The following is a 24,677-nucleotide window of genomic DNA, read 5'->3' on the forward strand; positions in this document are numbered from 1 at the left end:
TTTATCCTTTCTGGTCTTGACTTGATTGCATAAGTTCTCTGAGCCTCCATTTCTGACTTTTAAAATAGAACTAATGTTTGCCTGCCTCATACAATTATGTATATGTCCATATTTCAGTATATTAATGTTGCTTAATATAGTGCCTATGCTCACAGAAATGGGGTTTTGTAATTTTATTTTCCTAAAACAATGCTTAATATAAACATTAACAAGACCCCTTTTCAAAAAGAAACACGTTCATAGAACCTGATTTGAAACACAATTCAGATGCCTCACCATTAGGTTTTTTTGTTTTTGTTTGTTTGTGTGTGGGACTGTGCACATTCATGCACACACACATGCCCACGTGAGTGCATGTGGGTAAGGAAACCAGAGTTCGACCTTTATTTCTCAGGTTTCCTTTACCTTGGTTTTTGCTTTTTTGTTTTGTTTTTTGTTGGTTTGGTTTGGTTTGGTGGGTTGGATTTTGGTTTTTCAGACAGGCTTTCTGTGTATAGCCTTGGCTATCCTGTAGACCAGGCTGGCTGGCCATGAACTCAGAGAGCCACCTGCCTCTGCCACCACTGCCTGGCTCTGTTTGTTTGGTTTTGTTTCTTGAGACAGGATTTCTCCATGGGACTTGGGGCTCACTGAGTAGGCTAGGCTAACTAGCTGGTGAGCTCTATACTAAGATTACAAGTGTAAGTGGTCACACCACACCTGGCTCTTTATGTCAGTTCAGGGGATTGAACCTGGGTCTTCATACAGTTGGCACGTCACTGGCTGAGCTGTCTCCTCAACCCAGCTTTGCTCTTTTTATTGCTTACTGTTTGCCTGGCTCTGCTTGATGTTTGAAAATACTATAACTCGGTCAAAGTACCCATGGGAGATTCATATTATTATTGCCATTTTTATAGATGAGTAAATTGATATTAATTGGTTTCTGGAATCATACAACAGAAATTCATAGATTTGAACCCAACTCTTCTTACTTCATTCTGCCAGCATGTTTTTTCTGTTTCACATCTCAAGTATGCATGAATGTGTTATATTGACAAGAGCCTACATTTAGAGGTTCAGTGATAGAGACTCGTGAACAGCTATGTGACTTTGAGCCTACCCTATGAGCTTCAGTTCTTTCCCTGTAAGGTAAGGTCGTGGTGCCTGTTTTAAAGGATGAATGACTAAATCTTGTAAGATAATGAACATGAAATAACCATCACAGGTGATATTTGGCTATTTTCTACATCCAGGCACTCTGGTAAACATTTGGCATGTAAACCAACCTGACCTTTATATACACTTGGAGATCATCTAAAGCTCTTCTTTCCATGCCTCGCACAAAAGGCCTGCCCAGCTAATGACGGTTTCTCATCAATTTTAGCTAAACAGCAAGAGGATGGTTCGATCATGCACTTCTTGGCAGCCCCTCCAGCTGGAAATGCCCACATTTCTAATGCAACATGGCATTAGATATGTGAGATGGAACTTCTGACATAAAACAAAACAAACAAAAACAACAAAAATCCAGCAAAACAGCAGTTTCTTCCTTACGAAGTTTTCAAACATACTTTTAGTTGAGACATAGAAATATGTTAGGGGTCTAAACAGTTTTCATCCGGACAATAGAGGACAGATATGTCTCCTGAAAACTCACCTAAAATCAACTAGATTGGTCAGTTTGTATCACCTTGGTCTTAAAGAATCCATTTGATTAGTCAGGTCACTTTTATAGAAATGTTTTTTTTTAAATTCATCCTTCTAATTTCTTTATTCTCCTTTTGCACTAAAGGTAAAGTCTTCATGAACTAATGATCAGTATTGATGTCCCTAAATATGTAGGTTACTGCCTAATCTAACATAAGACCTTCAAGTAAATAAACAAAATTAAGTAGAACCCAGAGATAAATACATAAATTTTTAGTCAATACTAAAAGCAGTTAAATCAAGCCTCGACCAAAATTTAATATTTACAGTTAGGAAAAAGTGGACAAAATGAGAATACTGACTCACGTCGGGCAGACAAGGACCTGGAAGCCTGATGTGAGAGAGAGGCTCTGCAAGCCTATCTTGCTCCCCCTAGTCTGCCTTTGGGACCAACCAGACCTATGTTTGGGTTCTGTTCTGCCTTTTTCTCCTTACCTGAAAAAAAAGACGAACATGGTAATACCTACCAAAATATTTTCTTAATTTTGGAAAGTAATGCAACAGTTACTAAGCTTTCACAGACACACCTTTTTTGTTGTTTTGTTTTTAGATGAACAGAAGTTTATTAAAATAAAAAAAACTTTTAAAATACCCAAAGAAAAATACAACCAATGGGGAGGAGATGCTATAGAAATGGAGGAAAATGTTTAAACTATATATAGGATAAGGACTGATATCCAAAATATATAGGGAATTGAAACAATGCAGTAAGAACAAAGTACATACTCCAGTTAAAAACAGATGAACAACCTAAACCTGCATTTCTCAGACAAAGGCAGACTCATGGCAAATGGGCAGTGAAAAGAATGCTGAAAGCCACTAATCATTGGAGAAATACAGGTTAAAAATCATGGTGCCATCACTGCACAAGTGTTCAAATGGCAACTATCAGAGCGCAAAGAACAATGAGTCTTGATGCTTTGCAGTTGTGTTCTTACCTTGTACACTGTTGATGGTAGTGCAACTTTCTATACTCAGTATAAAAGTCAGTATGGAAGTTTCTCAAACATTACATCCTAAACTGTTCAATAATCTAAGAACCCCACTACTCTATAAATAGTCACAGGAAATGAAACCAGTATGTTGAAGACATAGATATGTTCCAGTGTGTACTATATTATTAAACATTATAATCAAGACATGGAATCAAAATTTCCATTAAAAGATAGATTTAATAACTATGGTGAATATACACAATTGAATACTATTTAGTTGTAAAAATAATGGAAATCCTTCCATTTAAAACAAAATGGATGAACCCTGAGCTTATGTTAACTGAAACAAGCCAAGCATAAAAAGACAAATATCACATAATCTTATTTATATGTGATGTCTTAAGAAATTGATCTCACTGAAATAGAGCATAGAATGGCAGTTACCAAGGGGTAGAATAGGTAAAATTGGGGAAGAGAGTGTTGGTGACAGGATGGAGAGGCGGCTCAGTGAATTCAACAGGGTCCTCTGGAAGATCAACTGGTGTTTAACCAGACACACCTGTAAAACTTACATGTCTTAACAGCCCTCTAAAATATTTTAAATGTTGTTTTTGGACTACTTAACCAGGGAAATATGGGTGAATATTTATGAGAAGCACAGAAATCAAGAAGATAATAAAATACTAGGGGAGAAATAAATGATGAAATGTGCTTCCGTGCGTGAGAAGAGTGTTATGAACTCTGTTGACCCGGCACACCTGCCCTGTGCTTCTGAATGCTTGGAGCACCCATGGGGAAAACAAAGGTTTTCTATCCCTCTAATTTAATCCCTAGACATGCAGTGGCTGAAGTGCCACCCAATTGTCTGTGCTTGTTGTCCTGTTGTGAAGAAAATGGGCTGCCACAGCAGTATACAGATGATGAAATCATGCACCTTATAAGTGAAGACAGACTATTGACATCAGTAATCATACTCTACATGTTAATTTGATTGGGTATAACATAATCATGTTTCATTATAATCATGAATCATTTGATTATTTAATAAGTTCTCACATTTAAATTTTTCCTATAAAATATCCTAGTGATTAGATAAAATATACTGATGAACCTACCTCCATCTAAATAAAATGTTTTGAGTAGCTCCTCTCCTTAGCCTGTAGTTAACATCACTCGTATCCTCATCCTTGAGCATATTTCTTAACTGTCATTTGCCTTGTATACATCCTAATGAAGTTAGCCTCTGCTTCTAAGTCATAGCAATGAAATATGTGTGTAGATATTACAAATGCCCCAGAGAGAAGGATCAGCCCCCATTGAGAGTCATTGTTAACAATCTAAGAATGGGCCTTTTTCTATTTTAAAATCTGGTAATTTCTATTTCACGTTCCTCTATGTTTTTGATACGTAATCACAGTATATTAGCCTGCTCTGGGCTCTTTGTTCGTTCTTTCAGCCTCACTTATTGTACTTTCTTTTTTTTTTTTTTGTTTTTTTTTTTGCACTTTCATTTTCAATGCCTTTTTTCTTCTAATATTTACTCCTTATGTCTGTTCTCATATTTTTGAGGCTTAAAATGCTCAATATATCCTTGGTGCTTTTTCTTTTTCTTTTTCTTTTAAAATTATTTTCTTTTTCAGAACTCATTGAGCTAGTTGTAGTGATACATGCTTGTAATTCCTGAAGATAATGAGGAAGGAAAATCATGAGCTGTGTGTCAGCCTGGGCTACAGTTTGAGACCCTATTTTTTTAAAAAGTCATAACAATAAAAGAAGTATAGGCCAGAATGATCTGTGTAGGTATGGAAATGAGGTTGAAGACATCAATATGAACATGTCTATCTTAATATAGAGGTAGATGGTTGCATATAGACATATTTATAAATACCTCTATGTACACAGATTTGTGTACACATATCTTTTCTTGTTCTGTCGGCTGAAGGTGCCTAGAAGCAATGATATCCCAATTACAATGATCACATATAAAGCACAAATCTTGTTTTGAATACTATTCTTCAATTAAAGGAACCAGGGATTTTTGGAAGAGTAGGTGATCCAAGGACTAGAATAGGAAATATAGAAAATTATCCTGAAACAAAGAAATGCTCAGGATTTTTTTTTAATGTTCAAGGAATAGCATAAGGGGTGGCATGTTAAAGGAACGTAGGAAGAGCCAACTGAATGCATCTCAGTGACCAAAGATATAATTAAGACAGTGTTTTTAATTCAAGATAATTAAAATTATCTCTAAGTCATTATCATTATAAATATTATTGAGAAAATAACTTTTAGAGAAAAAACAAATCTGTTAAGTAGGATCTCAGATAATACATGCAGATATTAAACCCGAGATTCATAATTTGTTATTTTTTAAGAGTGGGACATTGTTTAAGCATACATACTACTCCCTTCTCCCCCATTCATTAATACTTACTTTACAGTAAGTATTATCATAGCTTCCTCTCCCCTCCCTCCCCCAATAACTCCCTCCCTTTCTCTTCAGAGAAGGGGAGACCTCTCATGAGTATCAACCACCTTGGCATATCAAGTTGTAGTAGGACTAAGCACATTTTCTTCTATTGAGGCTAGACAAGGCTTGTAGAGGACCAGAGTTCAGTTCCTAATAGTCAGGTCACATGGGTCCAGGGATCTCATGCAGCTAGCCTCCATGATCACACATACGCATGTGTATACACTCTCACACATACATGCACGTAATTTAAAAATAAAATAAATGGATAATCAGAGAGCCTTGTGTGCCTGACCTAGGCCCTCTGCATGTGTGGTATGGTTGTGTAGCTTGGTGTTCTTGTGGGACTCCTAACAGTGAGGACAGGGGCTGTCACTGACTCCTTTGCCTGCTGTGGGGACTCTTTCCCTTTAGGGTGTGCCTCATCCTGCCTTAATATGAGAGGAGGTGCCTAGTCCTACTGTAACTTGATGTGCCATGTTTGGTTGCTATCCATGTGAGGCCTGCCCTTTTCTGAAGAGAAACAGAGGGAGAGGAGTGGATGAAGGGAACGGGGGAGAAGTGTGGAGTAGGGACTGGGAAGGGGGTAGGAAGGGGAAACTTCAGTTGGATGTAATGTATGAGAGAAGAATATTTTTAAAAAACAGTAGTGTATTGATAGTATGTGCCTCCGATGTGATATAATAAAATATCACTTTATGTTAGTGGTCTTTCTCCCCAAATAAATTGCCTCAATCCAGTGAGGAAAAACATGCATAAATACCAGTTTATAGCTATATAAAGTAACTGACAACTAACAATTAATTTGTATAACTTACTTATCCTGACAACCCTGCAATAGCACTTTCAAAGTTTTGGAAGCAAACCTTGTATTATAATTGAGTTGTATGGGTACGATACCTCATATTAGAGTAGAAATATATATAATGTGTGTGAAGAATAATCTTAAATTTGAATTATATGCCAATGTAGCAAAAATTAAACTTATTTTGCAACTATATACAGAATTCTATACCAGTGAATTAAAAATAACCTTGTGAGTAACAAGGCATTAAATTGAGGAGTAGATTCACTAATCTACTTTTTGTCCTATTATTCCTATATATTTCTATATTCCCCTTTCTTTCTTTTCAACCCCTACTCAAAACCTAAAAATGAAAGAGAAAGGAAAAAAGAGAGATCCCTGAGTCCAGCCTTGTTAGAGAGACACCCCTGAGTCCAACAAGTTAATATTTGATCAAATCATGGTCATATCAATTGCTAGTTTATTTTTATCACAAGAATATATATCCTAGGTGTAACAGATAGGTATAATTCTATAGAAAGATATGGTAGAATAGTTAGATAAGGTCTTCAAAAACCTCAGAGACATACAAAATATGGCATTTAAAGATGTTTTTATTATTTTAAAGATTCATTGACAATGAGACAGGTTACCTCCTAGCAAAAACCCAGCCTGCCTCAAAGAAGAAGATGAACATCAAAGAACCTCTTGATGAGATGGCTTCAATTGGGGCAAACAAGCCACTGGGCAAAATGTCCTCATTTCTACCACAGACAGAATTCTGCCTAAAAATGGGCAAGCGTGGATGCACGCAGAGTTGACAGCCAAACTCTGCCAAGACAGGGTAAGCAAGTCCTCAATAGTTCCTGCCTCATGAATATGTCCATCAGATATATTGGGCCAGAAGGCTGAAGATGATGCTCCAACATTATAGAGAGCTTTGGGTGTCTGTTCAAGCAACAAACTGTCTCTGTCATCTTCTCATTTTGGAAGCTGCTAACCTGCATTCCCTGTATATTTAGGTAATTAATTTTATTCCTTCTCAAGTCTCTGATGGGGTTGAAGACCAGATAGTTTAGTTTTACACTTAAGCTTAGTTGTTTAGGGATTAAAATGTTTTTAGGTCTAGATAAATGTTTTAAGTTGATAATGGCGAGAGATGATAGATATTGATTTACATTCAGAATTTTAGAGGCACCAAGATAGGAAGGATGTTTTCCTCAAGGCTGCCAAATACGAACAGGCAAAACACTATGAATGTAACATTTATATAATTCCTTATTGGTTTGTGGTTGTTCTTGCTGTAGGTAGTTTATTTTATTTATGCGTGGTAATATAAATGTATATGTTTTAAGGGAAAAGAAGAAACTTGAGACTAGACACAAAATAGGGTACAGTGTATATTACATGTATAAATTATAATAAACAATAATTAAATAACAGTCAATGGAAACCAACTGTTGATTTTATAATCTTTATGTTTAGTATTATAAAACTGTCATCTTCAAATTAAAAATAATAATAAAGTACCTGATAGCCGGTGTGGTGTCACACAGTTGTAATCCTAGCACTCAGGGAGGCAGAGGTAGACGGATCTCTATGAGTTGAGTTTGAGTCCAGCCTGGTCTACAAAGTAAGTCCAGGATTGCCAAGGCCACACAGAGAACAAAACCCAAAAATAAATTTAAAAAAAAAAACAAATAAATCAATAAATTAAGTAACTCAGTTGCTCCTCAAGACTGACAAGGTCATTCTTAAAGGAAAGTTTGAGAGTTGTCATAGTTGAGGACATCGTTGCCACAATGATAAGGCACCCTGGATGGGAACTTGGAGTAGAGAGAAAAGTAAGGACTTAGGTAATAATCATATCTAACAATAAGGCTTAAATGTTATTCCTTATTTTGAGAAATATACTACAATAACATGTTGATAATTGGATAAATACCATAGGGGTTTATGTGAGCCTTTTGTAATATTTTAATTCTTCCATATATGTAAAGCTGTTACAAAATAATATATGTACTCAAATAGAAAGAGACTACCTAGCATAATGGCCTCTCTGTAGTAATGAGCAGAGGGCACTTTCAATATAAGAGGCATTTAATAAGTAGTCTGTAAGTAGCAAATGATGAACTTTATACAGACAGATGTGTGCTCAATCTCCTATGTCCAACTTAAGGCTTTGCTTTTCTTGTTCTAAGATAGTAAAGCTTCTTCTTAACAGATAAGTTTCATCAGTGCTTGGATAGAGGCATGTGTCAACAGGCCTGGCCAAAAATATTTTTTAAAACAGAGAATTATGATAATCTAAGAACAAATGAAGCTTATGTTAAGTATTTTAAAGCTAAAACAATACTCCTTATTTAAATACATTACACTGAAGACAGAATAGGTTTCTAGGTAAGAAAAGGGCCTATATTTTATTTAATGTTGATAAAATATTACAGAGGTGCTCTCTTTTGCTAGTCAGTAATGTGAAAGAAAAAGAAAAGGGAAGATACAGAAAGTGAAGAAGCCAATGTGCAAGTGAAGATGTGTGCAAGTCTGTGGGTTTGAAACTCACTTCCTCTTTATGATAATCCAAACTAATGACTTGTGGGTAAGAGTGGCCATATACAGGACACATTTGTCAGCCCAGAGTCGGATTTTTGTTATTTAAATGTGTAAGGTATTTTGTCTAAATACACCAATAACAACAACATTGGTCATGGCTTGGGGCTGCTGCTAGAGGAATGGGAAGATAAGATAGAAAGTCATGAAGTGGTCAGGTCTAAAGAGTAACTACTAACTTCATAAACTTAGCAAGATGTCAAGAAAAATGTCATTAAGGCAAGTCTTGTGTGTCTACATCAGTTGGATACTTCTGATGTTTTTACTGCTTGAACAAGATGAGACAGTGTACAAGCCGGATAGGAAGGCCTGGATGTGCAGCTGCGAGCACCTCTTATTTTTTGTTACCAGCTGAGTTATAAATCATAAGCAATTACTTTAAAGCATTCTTCTTTGTTTAGAAAGAATTTTGTTAGCAGAGGTTATCCTCAGAGCTCGTGCATCAGAACAGTTGGGAGCAACGTGAAGTTTATTGATTTGATTAAGAAGTCCAAAGAACTAATTCACTAACAAAATGAATCTAGTTACTTGTCTCCTTTATGTGGGTGGCCTTTAAACCAATCTTTTCATTTAAAAATGTGTGGTGCCCTGTACTTGTAGATGGGATGTTGCTCTATAACCTTTGTACTGGTGTTTTCTTCTGAAGTGGGTACTTCTAAGTGATCAGTAAAAGATACTGAGGTCCTGTGGGTTTCTCTTTGTTCATAAATCTAGTTTTCTGCATGTGGTAGGACTGTGAACAAAGGTTTGGGGTAGGATTCTAGAGTGTCAAATGGAAATGTCACGAGATGATGCAAACCTCATTGTGTTTTATTGGGATGTCCTTTAGGTAGAGGGATTATTTGCAGTAGTTCTCTTTGAATTGCCCTTTATAGAGTCACTAAACACCAGAAAGATTTGTGTTCTTTCTCTATTCTCTCTTTTGTCCCAATCTCTTAAGTCCCTTGGAAGGAACTTTTAGTTCTTATGAGTTCAAGAACCCAGCCCGATCTGTTAGGCTTTCCATCCCTAGGCCACAGAGCACTTCAGCCACTGTTCTCAGAAGCTTTTCATTTTCTCCTCTGCTTGAAAACGGTATCCACATTGCCTACTCTTAGTAAGGCTGTCCTCTAGGGCTAGTATAATAACAGTTGGATGACAGCAAATGCTTGAATTATTTTACTCCAAATGAATAAAAAGTGTTGAGGGGAAAAAACACCACCCAGAACAGAGAAGATAATTGTTCAAGCTAGCAGATGGACTGTATATTTGGCATCTATTTTTCTAAATAACTGAATCCTGGATGTTTTTAGTCTTACTAGGATTATGTGACTACCAGGAAACTCTTTTCAGGGAGGAAAGAGGGCAGGCATGAGACTGACTTTAAAAAGTTTTTTAAAAATTACCTAAACTCTTCATTTTATTAAAAGTAAAACATAGGGCTGGAAAAATGGCCAGCAATTAAGAGCACTGTTTGCTCTTCCAGAGTTCCTGAGTTCAATTCCCAGTAACCATATGGTGCCTCACAACTATCTGTATGATCTGATACCTCTTCTGACATACAGGTGTACATGTAAATAGAGCACTTACATCAATCAATCAATCTTTTTTAAAAATTAAAACTTTACATTGTTTTGCTCTTCTGTTAATAATGTTACTTAGTCTCTTGGACCTGCTATTGCTGACTTGACTCACGCAGGGAAGGTTCCACTAGCCTATGTGGGTCAATATGTAAGCTCTTAAGCTCTATATTAATCACAAGAACATCACTGGCCCCTTTTTTCTTAAATGGACATACTTTCAGCTTAAATATAAACTAGAAAAGGATTTCTATTGTTGTATTTTTTACATTTCAGGAAGCCATCACACTTGGGCCATCTGATAATAAAGTGCCATCAGAATGTAACACTGAACAGACAAACTGATTATGCCAGAGATGAAGCTAAAGGGTTAATCAGTCAGGTTTGAAAATGTTCATTTACTGAACACCTCTGCAAATTTTCACCTCAATTTAAATATGCCTCATTTAATATACTGTTAAATATACCTCATTAAAGATTCATATAGTTAAGAAATAAAAACTAATGCCATGGCAGTTTCAAAACACTACTATTTGTTGAGAAAAACTTTTTATCAGGAATCCCCCTACCTCCAGTAACCCTCACCCCCTGGTGTGTGCAGAGCTATAAAAGAAAGAATTCATTCTACTTCAGAGATGAACATGTTTTCCTGCTCAAAAAATATGTGTACCTGGTGGTGTAGCACAGTGGCAGAAAATGCAGTTAGTATAACAAGGCCTTGGCTTCAGTCCTTATAGCACCCCCAGATGTGTGTGTGTATACATTATATATAATGTTTATGTATGTTGGCTTCAATCCTTATAGCACCCCCAGACGTGTGTGTGTAAACATATATAATGTTTATGTATGAGCATACTAGCAAATATTCATTTTAAAGTTTCAAAATTAAATATTAATATGCATGTTGTTACATGCATGTATGTAAGGGTTCATTTTAGTTTTCTTCCCCAAGTGTCATTCTTCTGTACCTAACAGTAAAAGAGCCTGGTCTAATTGTAAAGCATAGACTCATTTTGTAGAGAGTGAGAAATTCTTTTCTCTTTAAACTTATTGCTACACATTGAGCCATCAGCCCAGATGTTTTAACTTCTTGTAAGCCATAAACGTGTCCTTCTGTTACAGATGTAACAATGAGAGTGAATGGACCCAGATTCATGAGAACATCATTCGAAAGTCAAGTACCAAGTACTCTGCCCCCAGCGCCAGCCATGGTGATGTATTTCTTTGGCTAGAAAATTTTGTGTTGTCTTTGTATGTGCTAATCATGTAACACTGCAGTGGTTGGTGTTGACTGACTGTGCTATGTAATGTTAATTTTCTATCTACATGTGCTTCCTTCTTAGGAGTTTTCTAGTAGTAGTTCTTTATATAATCATTTAAGACTTTTTTTTTTTCCGAGACAAGGTTTCTCTGTGTAGCCTTGGCCATCCTGGACTCCCTTTGTAGACCAGGCTGGCCTTAAACTCACAGCGGATCCACCTGCCTCTGCCTCCCAAGTGCTGGGATTAAAGGCGTACACCACTACAACCAGCTCGTTTTACTATCTCTTTACTGAAATACATTTTGGTCTTTTTAATGATGAACTCTATACACTTTGCTAAGTAACTTGAGCTCCAGTCCAATGATGAAGATGTTTCAAGGTTAGTTACATTGTGAAGTCTGTTTTTTTAACAAGAAGACAAACATTAGTGTCAGTTCTCTTTCTGTTCCTGTTGAATGTCAGCACCATGAAGAAAGCCTGACACAAATGAGCAAGTGAAGAGTCTGCCAAATTCAGTCTGGAACAGAATAGAGCATCTTTGCAAGCAGCTTTCATCTTAATTCACTTCTTTTCCTTCCCTTTCTTTTAAACCTATGTTTAAATAATTTATATATGAATCTCAGTGAAATTTTACACTGTAGATTATGTTTTCTAAGTTGAAATTTTTTATAATTAGGAGTACTACTTAAAAGTACAAGAGCTTTTATATACTGTTGTAGATCTAATTTATATAGAACAATGTTTTTCCTGAGTTTCTGCCTTCAAATAATTTCAAAGCCTCTTTTATATAGCTTCTCTTTTAACCTTCATAGGACTTGTTGGAAATTAAAAATTAATTTTATATAGCAGTATATAATTGTCACAAAGCCTGGCAGTTTTTGTTTGTTTGTTTGTTTGTTTGTTTGTTTATAGAAACTTCATGCTGGGGGCGGGGCTTCAAAGGAAATCCATATCAGAAGCTAAAAAGGTTGAAACCTTAACTTAGAACCAATTATTTTCTCTAAAGTCTATAGTATGTGGTTCCTGAGAACCTCTTTGATGGTTTCATTATGATTGTTTTGGCAGCACTGGACATTGAGCCTGGGACCTCACAGCTTGTCTAACTCCCTGAATGCAGAACTCATATAGTTCATCTACACCATTCCAAATCCCGTAGGGACTGGCAGGCCCTAGGTAGATGCTGAAACACTGGAAGGAGCACTAAGATTTTAGTCTAGTTTATGTTTAATAGACTAATTTTGTGTGGTATTGAGATCACCTTAAATTTTTTTTAGCTTTTAATTTGTGCTTCTTCAAATAGGGCAATGGTGTAGGTTAGTGAAGTGCTTGCCTAACATGTAACCCTAGATTCTCTCCCTAGCACTGTGGCAGGAGAGATGGAAAAGAGACCAAATTTGGTGTCTTTCCTAGAACAATGCACTATGTAGATGTGTGGTTCTGAATAAGAAAATGTTTTGTTTTTGTAGGTCTTATTATTTCCCTACAGCTTTTTCGTGGTGACATGGAACAGATCCGAAGAGAAAACCCCATGATATTTAGTAGAGGATTAGCAATTACAAGAAAGTTGGGATTTCCTGATGTCATCATGCCAGGTAGGAAGGACTGCTTGCGGGTGAGGAGGGAGGTGGGTTAGCAGGACGGCGGTTAGTGCTCCTCTCTGGAGCAGGTGGTAAGCTATGCAGCCCTTAGAGTCTGTGCCTCCCAAGTCAGGTGGCTGACGGTAGTTTCCGGCAGGAGTTGTCTGGGTCTTATGAGCATTTGTTCTTTACCAGAAGCCTCCATACCATGTTCCCCAGTGCAATATGGCAGTTCAACAGATGGGCTTTGTGCAGTTTTGGTGATAAGAGAATCAACAGGAAATTTCTTCGTAGACATGTGTTTTGGTAACCTTCTCTTCCATCACATTTCCTGGTTGAGGATTACTTCACAATAATTTCCTGCTTATGGAGAAGAATTTATCAGAATATGTGCCTACACTAAAATATGAGCCTACACTATCAGAGATTCCCATTTGTGTAGGAATTACAGGTATATTTTAATGTTATAGAGAATATTTAGGCATTCTAAATATTGCTGCCTGGACATTTTCTCAGCAGTTGTCTCAATGGAAATACAGGGCAGAAATAGGGATTCTTTGCTTCCCAAGTATGCTTCTACTCAGCAAACACTAGGCTTATGTTTTCTATGAGGTGGACTGAGATGAGTCTGGACAAGTCGATCCAAATGAGCTGTTAGCTGAAGGAGCTGTTGAAGTGGAAGGGCTGGGTAGAGACTGGTGGCAGGTAGCTGGGTAGCCAGGAGATGTGAAGGAATAGGGAGCTCAGTGCAGGCAAACGCCTGGCTGTCTGGATAGATCTAGGAGAGGTGGGGCTACCCTCTCAGTTGAGTTTTAATTCCTTGTTCAGAGCTTGTTTTGTTGAGAAGATCCAGGTCAGGATAGGCTAAATTGTGACTACTTCAGATATCATCTGTTAGTTCTTCCTGGTTCCTCACTAAGTTCTCCTGTTGGAAACATTTGCCAATGCAGACCCAAAGTGGAATGTGAGCATAAAGGAGACCCACACAGTATGCTTAACTACATTCCAGCAACTCCATCTTGCCCAGATTTATTTTTTATCATTTTCATCCTCTCCCAATGGACTCTGAATGCAGAGCAAGCTGCTGTGCACTGCCTTTATTTCCTGCTTATGAACACAGGGGCCTCTTTGGGTGGCAAATTTAGGCCAACTACGTCAATTATGTTTATTGCTAAGTGCTAAGAGACTTGATGCTTATGAAGGGCCTCCATCTGGCTGTTGTACAGGTGAGTGTTCCGTTGGAAGTTGCTCCTATACTTTTCCTGACCCTATTCCTCAGCCCTGTCTGCACCTCGTAATCAGGGAAAGAAAAGTCCAAACAACAGTCTCTAACTTTGCAGCAACATGGTTTTGAAAGGAGAATAGAGGCTTATCAAAATTGATCTTTTCAAACTTAGACATCTAGGTGCTGCTAACTATGGAATATTGTGTGTCCTTTAAATCCTTCCTTTCTTCTCTTAAGTTCTTTTGTAAAATAGTTGGACATTACTTTCCTAATAGCTTATAGAATTAAAACTAACTAGAAAGAATCTGAAAAAAAAATAAACTTCAATCAAAATTGTACATAAAAGCTGGGAGCTGGCTCTGTCAGTAGGTAGAGTGCTTCCCTCGCAAGCATGAGGACCTGAGCTCAATTGGCAGAGCCCATTTTTAAAAACTGGCTATGGCAGTGCATGGTGTAACCTCAGCACGTGGCCGGGAGGCAGAGACAGGCAGGTTCCTGAGGCTTGCTGGCCAGCCAGCCTGGCAAACTTGGCAAGCTCCAAGCCAATGAAAAACTGTCTCAAGAAAGGGCCAAGGTGGACAGTTTCTGAGAAATAGCACCTGACTTTCCTTTGGCCTCCACACATGCATATATTTGTACCAATTATATTAGCAAGATGCATTTAAAAACCTTCATCTATGGAAAAAGACCTTCCACTTAAATTCTCTCCATTACTTTGTATCATTGACCCACAGGTCATAAGGGATTTTTGTCTACACTAAAAATGACAGTGAAGTTTTGTAATGCCAGGCATTAGTAAGGCAAGCCAAGGGTAAGAAAGTATTCTGTTTGCTGAGAGCTAAAGTGTCATCAGATGATTTTCTCTACAAGGCAAGACATTGGGCATTTCTTAGAGACCTGAAGCAGAGACATACATGTCTTCTAGATTGTCTGCTTTTTTAGTACTGAGTGTAATAGCTAAAAGTAAGCAGTATTTTGTACATATTCTGTCCCATCCTGAATCTTTCCACCTTCTTAGCAAAGTGCCTTTTACACAATGGCCACCCCTGAACTTACAACTCTCATCTTCTTCTGTTGTGCTCCTATATATTGTCAGAATGGGTTTCACCATCCTTAGACAGGGTGATGATGCTGCACATACAGGTTCTGCTGAAGCAGTTCCCTGCGTGTGTGTGTGTGTGTGTGTGTGTGTGTGTGTGTGTGTGTGTGTGTTCCATGAGTGCATGTGTGCACACATGCATGTGTGTTAGATTGGGGTCATTCTGTCTTGGGAACAATGACTGGAGAAAGAAAAGCCTTGGAGAGTGTTGTATGTAAGTCCTAACCATCCCTCCTTCTGAAACTGGGGTGCCCTCCTTCTAAGAGAATATTGTACCTGGGTTTCAACAGTCCCTTATCTTCCCAGTGCTGACCAACTTATAAGAAGCTGCAACTTCATTTTATTGACACGTGGACACATGGAGCAAGAACAAGAAAAGAAACTATGTCAGAAACTGTGAGCTTATCAACACTAAAGTCTAAGAAATTATAGTAAATGAAAAATTAGAATTACTCGTAAGCTGTGATCCTTATTTTTAAAGTACCCAGCATTTGGCAGAAACTACCCGATACTCATATGGAGAGGCCTATTTTTGTCAGGCTGGCCCAGATAGATCCCTGTTGAAGCATGCTGCTAAAGCTGCATGGAGGAAGGCGTTAAGCCAGACTCGGAACGCGGGTACCTAACATGCCACTTCTAAAAAGGTCTTTCTGACATCTTTTCATCGCTTTACATCAGAGTTTATATATTGGACATTGAAAGCAGGAGAACACCTTGTGTGCCACAGCTGACTCCCTAAATAAGTCTAATTGCTCTGCTCATGGCCCTTTAAAGAGCAGGAGGCAGTAGTGATCATGGAGGGATTCTGAGAACCGTTGCCCTCAAAGCCCCATAGAAAGGCATGCCAAACAAAAAACGCCGTGTTATAGTATAAAAGAACAAACAGATATGGGGATTTGAGCCTTGACTGACTGAGAAATGATGGCTTTGACCTCCTTATTAAGTGACTGTAAGTGAGGCTGGCCTTGAACTCTTGATCCTTTTGCCTCTACCTCCCAAATGTTGCTAGTACAGGTTAGCCCCACCATATCTTGATTCTTGATCATAGTTTGTTCTTTGCTTGTGTAAGTGTATGGCAGTGTGTGTGTGTGTGTGTGTGTGTGTGTGTGTGTGTGTATGTGTGTGTATTCATATGTTTGTTTACATGTGTATGTATGTAGACGCCAAAGGTTGACACTGGGTGTTTTTGTCACTTTTTTTTTTTTTTTTTTTTTTTTTAGACAAAGCTTCTCACTGAACCTGGAACTCACCAGTTGGCTAGACTAGCTGGCAAGCAATCTTCTGGGAATTGAATATCTCCATGCTCTCAACAACTGTTAGAGTTAGACACATACCCATGTACTTGGCTTTTTACATGGTGCTAGTGATCTGAACTCAGGTCCTCATGCTTGTGCAGCAGGCACTTTACCAACTAAGCCATCTCTTATTTTTCACACTGCGCGCATACAACCTTTATTGGTTAGCCACAATGTTTTTCTATTTTCTCCTTCCTTCAAAACCATTTTTATTCAGTACAAAGCAAATAACTCTAACACACTCTTAGTCCTTTCCTGTGTTTTTAAAAGATGATGAGTAAGAAAGACTGGCCTAGGGCAGATATTTCAGAGGAACAAGTAGATGTTCACATGGTTCCCTGTGACTTATGGATCAACATTAGCTACAGTAATACCTCTAAGGATGTTGGCAGCCAATAGACTGTAACATGCTTAAAATATCCTGTTGAGGGCTGGAGAGATGCCTCAGAGGTTAAGACCATTGGCTGTTCTTCCAAAGGTCCTGAGTTCAATTCCCAGCAACCACATGATGGCTCACATCCATCTATATGTGATCTGTTGCCCTCTTCTGGCCTACTGGCACACATGCAGGCAGAATACTGTATAAAAAAATCTTTTTAAAATGTATATCCTGTTGAAGAAGGTGCTGTACCCTTGTACTCTTCTTCTAAGCCATACTTCATCCAGCAGCAATGTGCCAAAACTTTCTGTGTCCTCTTGCCTTATTTCTTGGCTTTCCTGGAAAGCCTGTGTCCTGTGGTTGATGGAAATCCTGAATTCTTTTGTAGTTCTATAAAATGTACAGTGTTTTAACCTGTTCTCAAAGTCTTGAAATTCTAAGGTTATTTATTGTCTCTGGTGGATATGGGCCAAGTTTCAAATTAGTTAGTCTTCTACCTTAATATAAAAGTCCACCAGTGGTTGCGTATATTGCTCTTAACTAGAATAAGTCTTCCCCTAAAGCAGTAGCTCTCTAAATTTAATATGAGTCTGAATTACTTGCAAGGCTTAGAAACACAGATTGCTGTGGCTACCTCTAAAGTTTCTGATTTATTGAATCAGGGCCCAGCAGTGTGGCTTTCTCACGGCTCTTAGGTAATGGTGATGCTGGTTTGGTAACCTCTTTGAGCACCACATCTTAGGACGAGAGATGGCTCAGTGGTTAAGAGCATGCACTTCTCTTACGGAAGGCCCAAGTCCAGCTCCCAGCACTCATATCGTGTGGCTCAAAACTGCTTTAACTCCAGCTTCAGGAGATCTGACTTTCTCACCTGGGCTTCACACACACAAGTACATGTACACACACACACACACACACACACACACACACACACTTATACATGCACATTTATAATTTTTAAAAATGTATGCAAGAAACATGTCTTAGAACTAGCAAGGTGGCTTAGTGAGTTAAGGTACTTGCTGTGTAAGTCCAAGTTTGATCCTCCGAACTCAGGATGGAAATAGCTCCTGAAAGTTGTCCTCTGACCTCTATTCATATATCAGGACTCCAATAAACCCACATTCACATACACATATCATACATACATACACACAATAACAATAAATGAAATTTAAATTCAAAGTATGAGAGAGAGAGAGAGAGAGAGAGAGAGAGAGAGAGAGAGAGAGAGAGAGAGAGAGACCACCATAGCTTAGAAAGTACTCTGCTTTGGTATGGGTGGTTTGTTCATGCAGAATCAGATATAAGGTAAACAGTATTTTCCTTGGGTTGCTCTGGACTTGCACCCTAGAAAACAGCTATACAGACATGCCAACCCTTGTAAGGACCCTCTGATTTTTGCCTTTGTGCTTGTAAATACACTCTTGTCATTTTCTTTGATCTTAATAAAAAGTGCATGCTTCATCACTGACCTACAAGTGATGTTTCTTTCTCTTTTCCTATTTGTCTTAATTGTTGTTTTTCTCTGTGCTGTCCCCCTCATTCCCGCCCCTTTCTTTCTGATGCAGAGATGAAGATAGTTGGGTGTAAGTTCTTTATTTTGTGTGTCCTGACTACTTATTGCCTGCTTTGTTCCCATCACCATTTGTTTCATGGAATGTTGCAATACTGGGGTGGGGTGTCATGTACATTATTAATCCTTCATCAGTCTCCTACCTGGTAACTGACAAGAATGAAAAGAGAAGCTGCCACCCTAACTAAAACACCATATATTTCTTTGGGTGTTCATTAAGATCTAAGGACATTTAAAAATATTTTAACAAGTCTGAAGTATGTAGATAGAGGAATGAGACATTATGCATTACTGCACTTACAAAGAAAATGAGCCACACAGTCAGAAAGGCGAGAAGTGTCTCTCTTTAGTTATGCTAATACAGGGCTCATAAGAACACATAGAAACATGGCTTTTAGGGGGAAGTTATCCACAAGGCCAGGGATAGAGTAATTTCCTACAGAGGTGTTCATAGGACTGTGTCCAATCCTTACCAAATGACTCTTTGGCCAAGGTATGTTTGACCTTAGGGTCTTTAAGGGAGAAAAATGAGGCTTTGGCCGTATCTCTAAAGTATAGAATATCCCCTTTTGAGTTACCCATTATCCAATGAAAGCCACACGTCCAAGAGCTTATGGGCAGCATACATGACTTGACAAGGGTTAGAATAACAGACACCAAGTTGGGTGGATGGAAGGGGTGGGTATGGTCAAAACACATTGTATGAAATTTGAAAGAACTAATACAGTTTCCTGAGTTGGAAGATTCATCACATTTCTGGCCCAAAAAGGATTCATTATATATAACCATATCACTTTTGTCACATACTGTCATCTTGTTAGAATAGAGAGCGTTTATGACTTTATATCGAGAGAAGCCAAAAGTGCATGGCTGAAGACATTGTGGGAATAATAGCCCGTCGTTTCTGGGTAATTGGGTGAAGCCTGCCCAACAAGAGTCTTCTTCCTCCCCTTCCTTAAGAAAGTAAGAAGTACCACAAATAAAATGTGGGCCTCTATGCCTGAAACTCCATGTAGAACGGCACCTCCACATTTTGATAAATGCTGCTAAAATACATCTTCCTTTTTCTGCCAAGAGAGAATTGGCATCACCTCAGGGAAGCGGCTGTCCTTGAGGAGAAAGTCAGTTTTTAGTTTTAGTCTCAAAGAGGAAAGCATGTCCACAGAAGCCCTTGCTACTCCAATCTAGAACAAAGTATAAATGTTATAGTATTAAGTACTACCTTACGTAAACTCACAGCCCCCTACTCTGTGCTATGAGTAATCTATGTAGGATGGGTGTGAATATAAGACAAACCAGAATGCATACATAAATCTGTGTGGACCTCGTGGACCATTTCTACCAGGATGGAATTACAGATAAGCCAGAATGATACGATACATATAACCCAAAACTCCCAAACAAGAATGGAGTATTTAACAAGAGAGTCTTGCCAGCAGAATGTTTTGGTATCTGAGCTAGAGCCCAGAGGTTCTGATATCTGTAAGGAGACTCCTAGAAGAAACAGTCATGTCATGTGCAACATTTCTTCAGAGACATTAGGATACAAAGTTTGGGAGGCCAGACTGTCAGAGTGCTCCCCAAACTTCTAAGGTTTCAGGTAGCTGAGCAGAACTGCTACTTTGTCAGAACTCTTTCTTTATAAGGACCCTAAAGGCCAGGCAGTGATGGTGCACACCTTTAATCCCAGCACTCGGGAGTCAGAGGCAGGCGGATCTCTGTGAGTTCGAGGCCAACCTAATCTACAAAGCAAGTTCCAGGACAGCTGTGGCTACACAGAAAAGTCCTATCTCCAAAAACCTGATGATGGTGATGATGATGGTGATGATCCTAAAGAAGTATTTCAGACCTGTTCCTATCATGATAATGTGGCCTCATGTTCAAAACTTTGCTTCCAGAAGTTGTTTCTATAGCCTCACAGGAATCTGGGTTTTTAAAATGTATAGTGTTCATATATATATATATATATATATATATATATATATATATATATATATATATATATACATACACACATACACACACACACACACACACACACACACACACACACACACACACGGACATGTATAAATATTCCAGTTTCCTGAGCCAAATCTAGCCAGAAGTCTATTTTTGGCTTGTTTGTTTGTTTGTTATTACTACTTACCAGCCAAAAATGTTGTATTTGTCTTTTGAGGCATACCTCTCTGTATAAACTAGGTTGGTCTTGAACTTAGATTCTTCTACCCCAGAATTTTTTAACATAATAAAGGATTGTGAAAATACATAATATGCAACTGACCCATGATACTAGCAGATCTGAATAGGAAACTTGCCTATTTCTGCCTTCTGTTAAGTAACTAGTCCTTTGACCTGCTGCTATACCAGCAGCTAATACTGGCTATAATAAGAGTTGTGAAAGAGGAGGAGACAATTTATTCTGAGGCAGTCTAACAAGAATGAACCAAATTAATTCATCTCCAGGCAAGAAACAATATTGCATGGCACCCACGCACTAAGCACTGAAAGAGATAAAATATAAATTCCTCTGCCACCATTAGAAAAATTGAGAGAGCCCAACAAAGAGAGGCAGGGATGCCCAGCCCTATTCCTAAATTATGACATCCATTAATAGGACAACAGTCAGCAATGGCACACTCTGCATAAAAACCTCACTCTCGCAGCCCTCTCCAAAACTGCTGCCTGAGGGCTGCCTAGGTCTTTACTCTCAGCAAGCCTCCTGGTATAAACTAGGGAGAATATTAGAAATCACCTAATGATATTTTTTTAAATCTACACACACAAGACCCATTATAATTCCAATGGGTAGATTCTAGAAACTCATTTTTTAAAACATGCTTTCTGTGTGATTAAAATACAATGAGCCAGGCACTAGCCCACAAACCTTCAAGAATAGTACTCACGCCCTCTCTTGCCCAGCTTCAGTACCAAGTGCCTGTCTCCCTGGGAAATAGTCCCTAGCCATCAGTGAGTGTTAACTTTCTCCTGAAGGCAGTGTCTTAACCTTGAAACACAATTCCATTGATGGGTTTGGGGAGCATAGAACATGCATTGGAAGAGACTTAAGAGCATTGTAAGGTGCACTTAGGCTGCCCACACTTGCTTTTTAGGTTTTCTCCTGATTTCAGGACAACTAGTGGAGAATGTGGTTTGAGTGACCACCGAGACCTTTTGACAAGAAGCCTGGCATCACCTCTAGCAACATTAACCTTCACAAAGTGTCATTTTTTAAAAAATGAAACATAATTTGCAAAATTACAACCCATTAGGCAGCCTAATGCTTTTCTGATTATCTCTAGTCTAGGTAGCTCTGCTCTCTAAATAAAGAGCAGCCGGGGACATGGTGAAATCAAGCTGCCTCAATCCATACCTCAGAGGGTAGCACTTTTGCTAAAACTTTTGAAGGGTATCACAAAGGCACTCTGTTCCAAAAGGAGGGAAAACTAAAGCAAAATGTAGCTTAGCTCTTTATTTTAAAATTGCCAGCACTTTCACTTAAAATGTCCTTCTCAAAAAGTATGAGCTTATTAAATAAAGCCACACAGATCAGATTTTGTCACTAACAGTCTACAAGATAAAGACCCAGTTTTGTATTAGCACTCTGGGTTGTTATCACCAAGTTTGTAAACATTTAATTTCAAGGTATGTTTATTGTTGGCCTACACATATAGCCATAGAAATGAAAAGTTTGTATGTGTTAGAAGAATATTTCAGGTAGCCAGCATATACCTGCTTTTAAAAGCCACATGGACAATTTCTAAAATAACTCCCAGAAACTGAAAGATAGAGTAAACCAGGCACCTAGTCTTTAGATTAGACATTAAAATTATCTTAGTTCATTTATTCAGTTATAATGCTCAATTATTTTAGAAACTGAATTATTTAAATTGCATAGGAAAGTTAATGTGCAACTAAAAGGCTTTTATTAGAAGAAGCTGTTTCTGTTGTTAAAAGTTCCATGTGTCATCAGTTCTGATTGGTGCCATTTTAATGACAATAGTCAATGGTAAATTTCCCAGTTACGTTCAAATTTTAGCTTTAGGGGATTTCAGTACATTCAGGACTAATTTTATTCAGCCTGTCAACCAACAGTTACAAACTGGTGAATTTGAGTTTCCTTTTTCTGTCTGCCTTCCCTACCCTACCCGTACAGATCAGTACTGTTAATGGTATACTAGGAAGTCTGAAACGAAGCAGATTAAGGTTCTAAATTTATCAGAATTTAAAGCACAGACTACCCAACCAAAGGAAAAAGTTTGAGAAAACTATAGAAATGGACACCCTCAAACCTGGCAAGTATGCGATAAGAATGCTCATGTATGACTTTAGAACACATGTTCTTCCTCCCTTCATGAGAGCCTTAGGGAACAAAATGGCTTTCAATATTAGAGAAAATTCTCCAAGATCCTGGAAAAAATGTATTTGTCATGGACTGCTCTTCTCTACTTGAGCCAAATTACTTTGAAAACTTAGTATACCCTATAACTGTGATTGTTAGGTTGCATGTGTAGACTAGAAGGCTGACCTGGATAATGGAAGGAGAACCATGAAGACCTCAAAAGAGCCTTTGCATATAGGCCAGGCCTCTTCAGGGTGATGCCCAAGACACGTTCAAAGCAAGAGAGGAGAGACAATTGGTACAGGAAAGACAGCAGTGCTGCTTTTGTCTCACCAAACCAGGAAGCTCACTTGCTAATCAAAACCAAATTTTGTTTCTCTCATTGTGACTCTAGGTAATAAACATATTTTGATAAGCCTCCAGAAAGAAGAATGCCCTTTATTCAGACTCTGAAGTTTTGAGAGTTGTAAAAAGAAAACTATGAAAGAAAAATCTCTTAGAGGAAAGAGAAGGGAGTAGCAGCAAGACAAACATGATTAAAATGAGTTCTAAAATCTTCCTCCTTTGAGAGGCTTATTCCACAGCCATGGAAGAAGGGAGAGACTGGACACCAATAATCCGAGATAGGATTCTCTAGTAAGCTGTAGTGAACACCTTTAGACTTCAGACTTAAAGACTATGAACTAACCTTCTGAGTACTGCTGCACTGGTGTTGGTGGACAGTCATTTGTTATTAACCAAGCTTGGAATGCCCCAAGGATCCAAATGCTAGCCTGATCTTCCATGCAAATGGGGCACTGAGGCTTCTATGGTCATGAGCACATTGCATTTTTTTTCCCTCAACAGGTGATATCCGCAATGATTTGTACCTAACCCTGGAGAAAGGGGATTTTGAAAGAGGGGGAAAGAGTGTTCAAAAGAATATTGAAGTGACCATGTATGTGCTTTATGCAGATGGAGAAATCTTGAAGGTAAGGCTTGTTAGTGATTTGGAATGAAAGCTAATGTGTTTCCATGGACTTTGTCCAGACACTCCTTTCATTTAGGCAAGACTGAATTCATATTGCCCAATATGCATTTTTTCTACCTTCTTTTTTCATCCAGGAAACTCTACAGCGTGGTTTGAAAAGGACTCCTAATGTCATTTAGTCCTTGCGTTAGTTCTTCCTGGTGTCTGGCCTGCATGCCTCTTCCTCCAATTTAGACCTATTCCCTGTTGTTCTACCCTGCGTGTTACCTGTTTTCCATTCTGCCAAGTACAAGAGCAGATTTTTTTCCTGATGATTACTAGGTCCTATCTTGCCTTTTTGCTCTTTGAGATAACACAAAAAAGTATGTTTGTAATTTGATCAAGGATAGAATTTAAATTCCCTCTTTCTGGTGCCAAGTTTCAGAACAGATAACAGATTCAGCCCTAGAGAGTTATTTCCAGTAATGTAGCACAAGGATTCTTTGCTACTCTTCAGTGAAAATGGAGAGCCAGAGGGCTGATTTTCCCTCAATCCCATCATGGTAAAGACCTTGGTGAATAACACTTAGGCCCCATCCCAGTGCACTTGTCAGATCAGCCTTCTACACGCCTCACTTTGGTGTACTGGCTAACACCCATGAGGGAGGCAGAACATGAATTATTAGCTCTGCTGTATTGAGGAAAAAGGCAAAATTACTTGAGGTTGTCTCCCAAAACACAGAAATAGAGGAAAATGTTTCCAGGGATAAAACATTAAGTAAGCTCAACTCAAGGACCCTAAAGTAGGCATGTTCATTGCTTACATAGGAAAGCACCAGAGAGGCAGAGCTATCAGCCACTCGTGCGTGTGGGGAAAAGGAGCTATTCTTACTTTTATTGCCCAAAACTCCTTCCATGGCCAGGGGCAGA

At 38.4% G+C, this 24,677-nt stretch overlaps 1 protein-coding gene across 6 annotated transcripts in view; it reads left to right on the plus strand.

Moving 5' to 3' along the window:
* Positions 1-24,677, plus strand: part of DOCK3 (dedicator of cytokinesis 3) — a 336,530-nt gene that overhangs the window by 214,046 nt on the left and 97,807 nt on the right. For all 6 annotated transcript variants that reach the window (XM_084752557.1, XM_084752558.1, XM_084752559.1 and 3 more), the window contains exons 13-15: positions 11,167-11,255; positions 12,772-12,897; positions 23,645-23,769. In XM_084752557.1, coding sequence (XP_084608683.1) covers positions 11,167-11,255; positions 12,772-12,897; positions 23,645-23,769 — 340 coding nt within the window. The remainder of the gene's footprint in view (positions 1-11,166; positions 11,256-12,771; positions 12,898-23,644; positions 23,770-24,677) is intronic.

Source organism: Acomys minous (assembly GCF_964271855.1).
Source record: "Acomys minous genome assembly, chromosome: 13".
Taxonomy (NCBI): Eukaryota; Metazoa; Chordata; class Mammalia; order Rodentia; family Muridae; genus Acomys; species Acomys minous.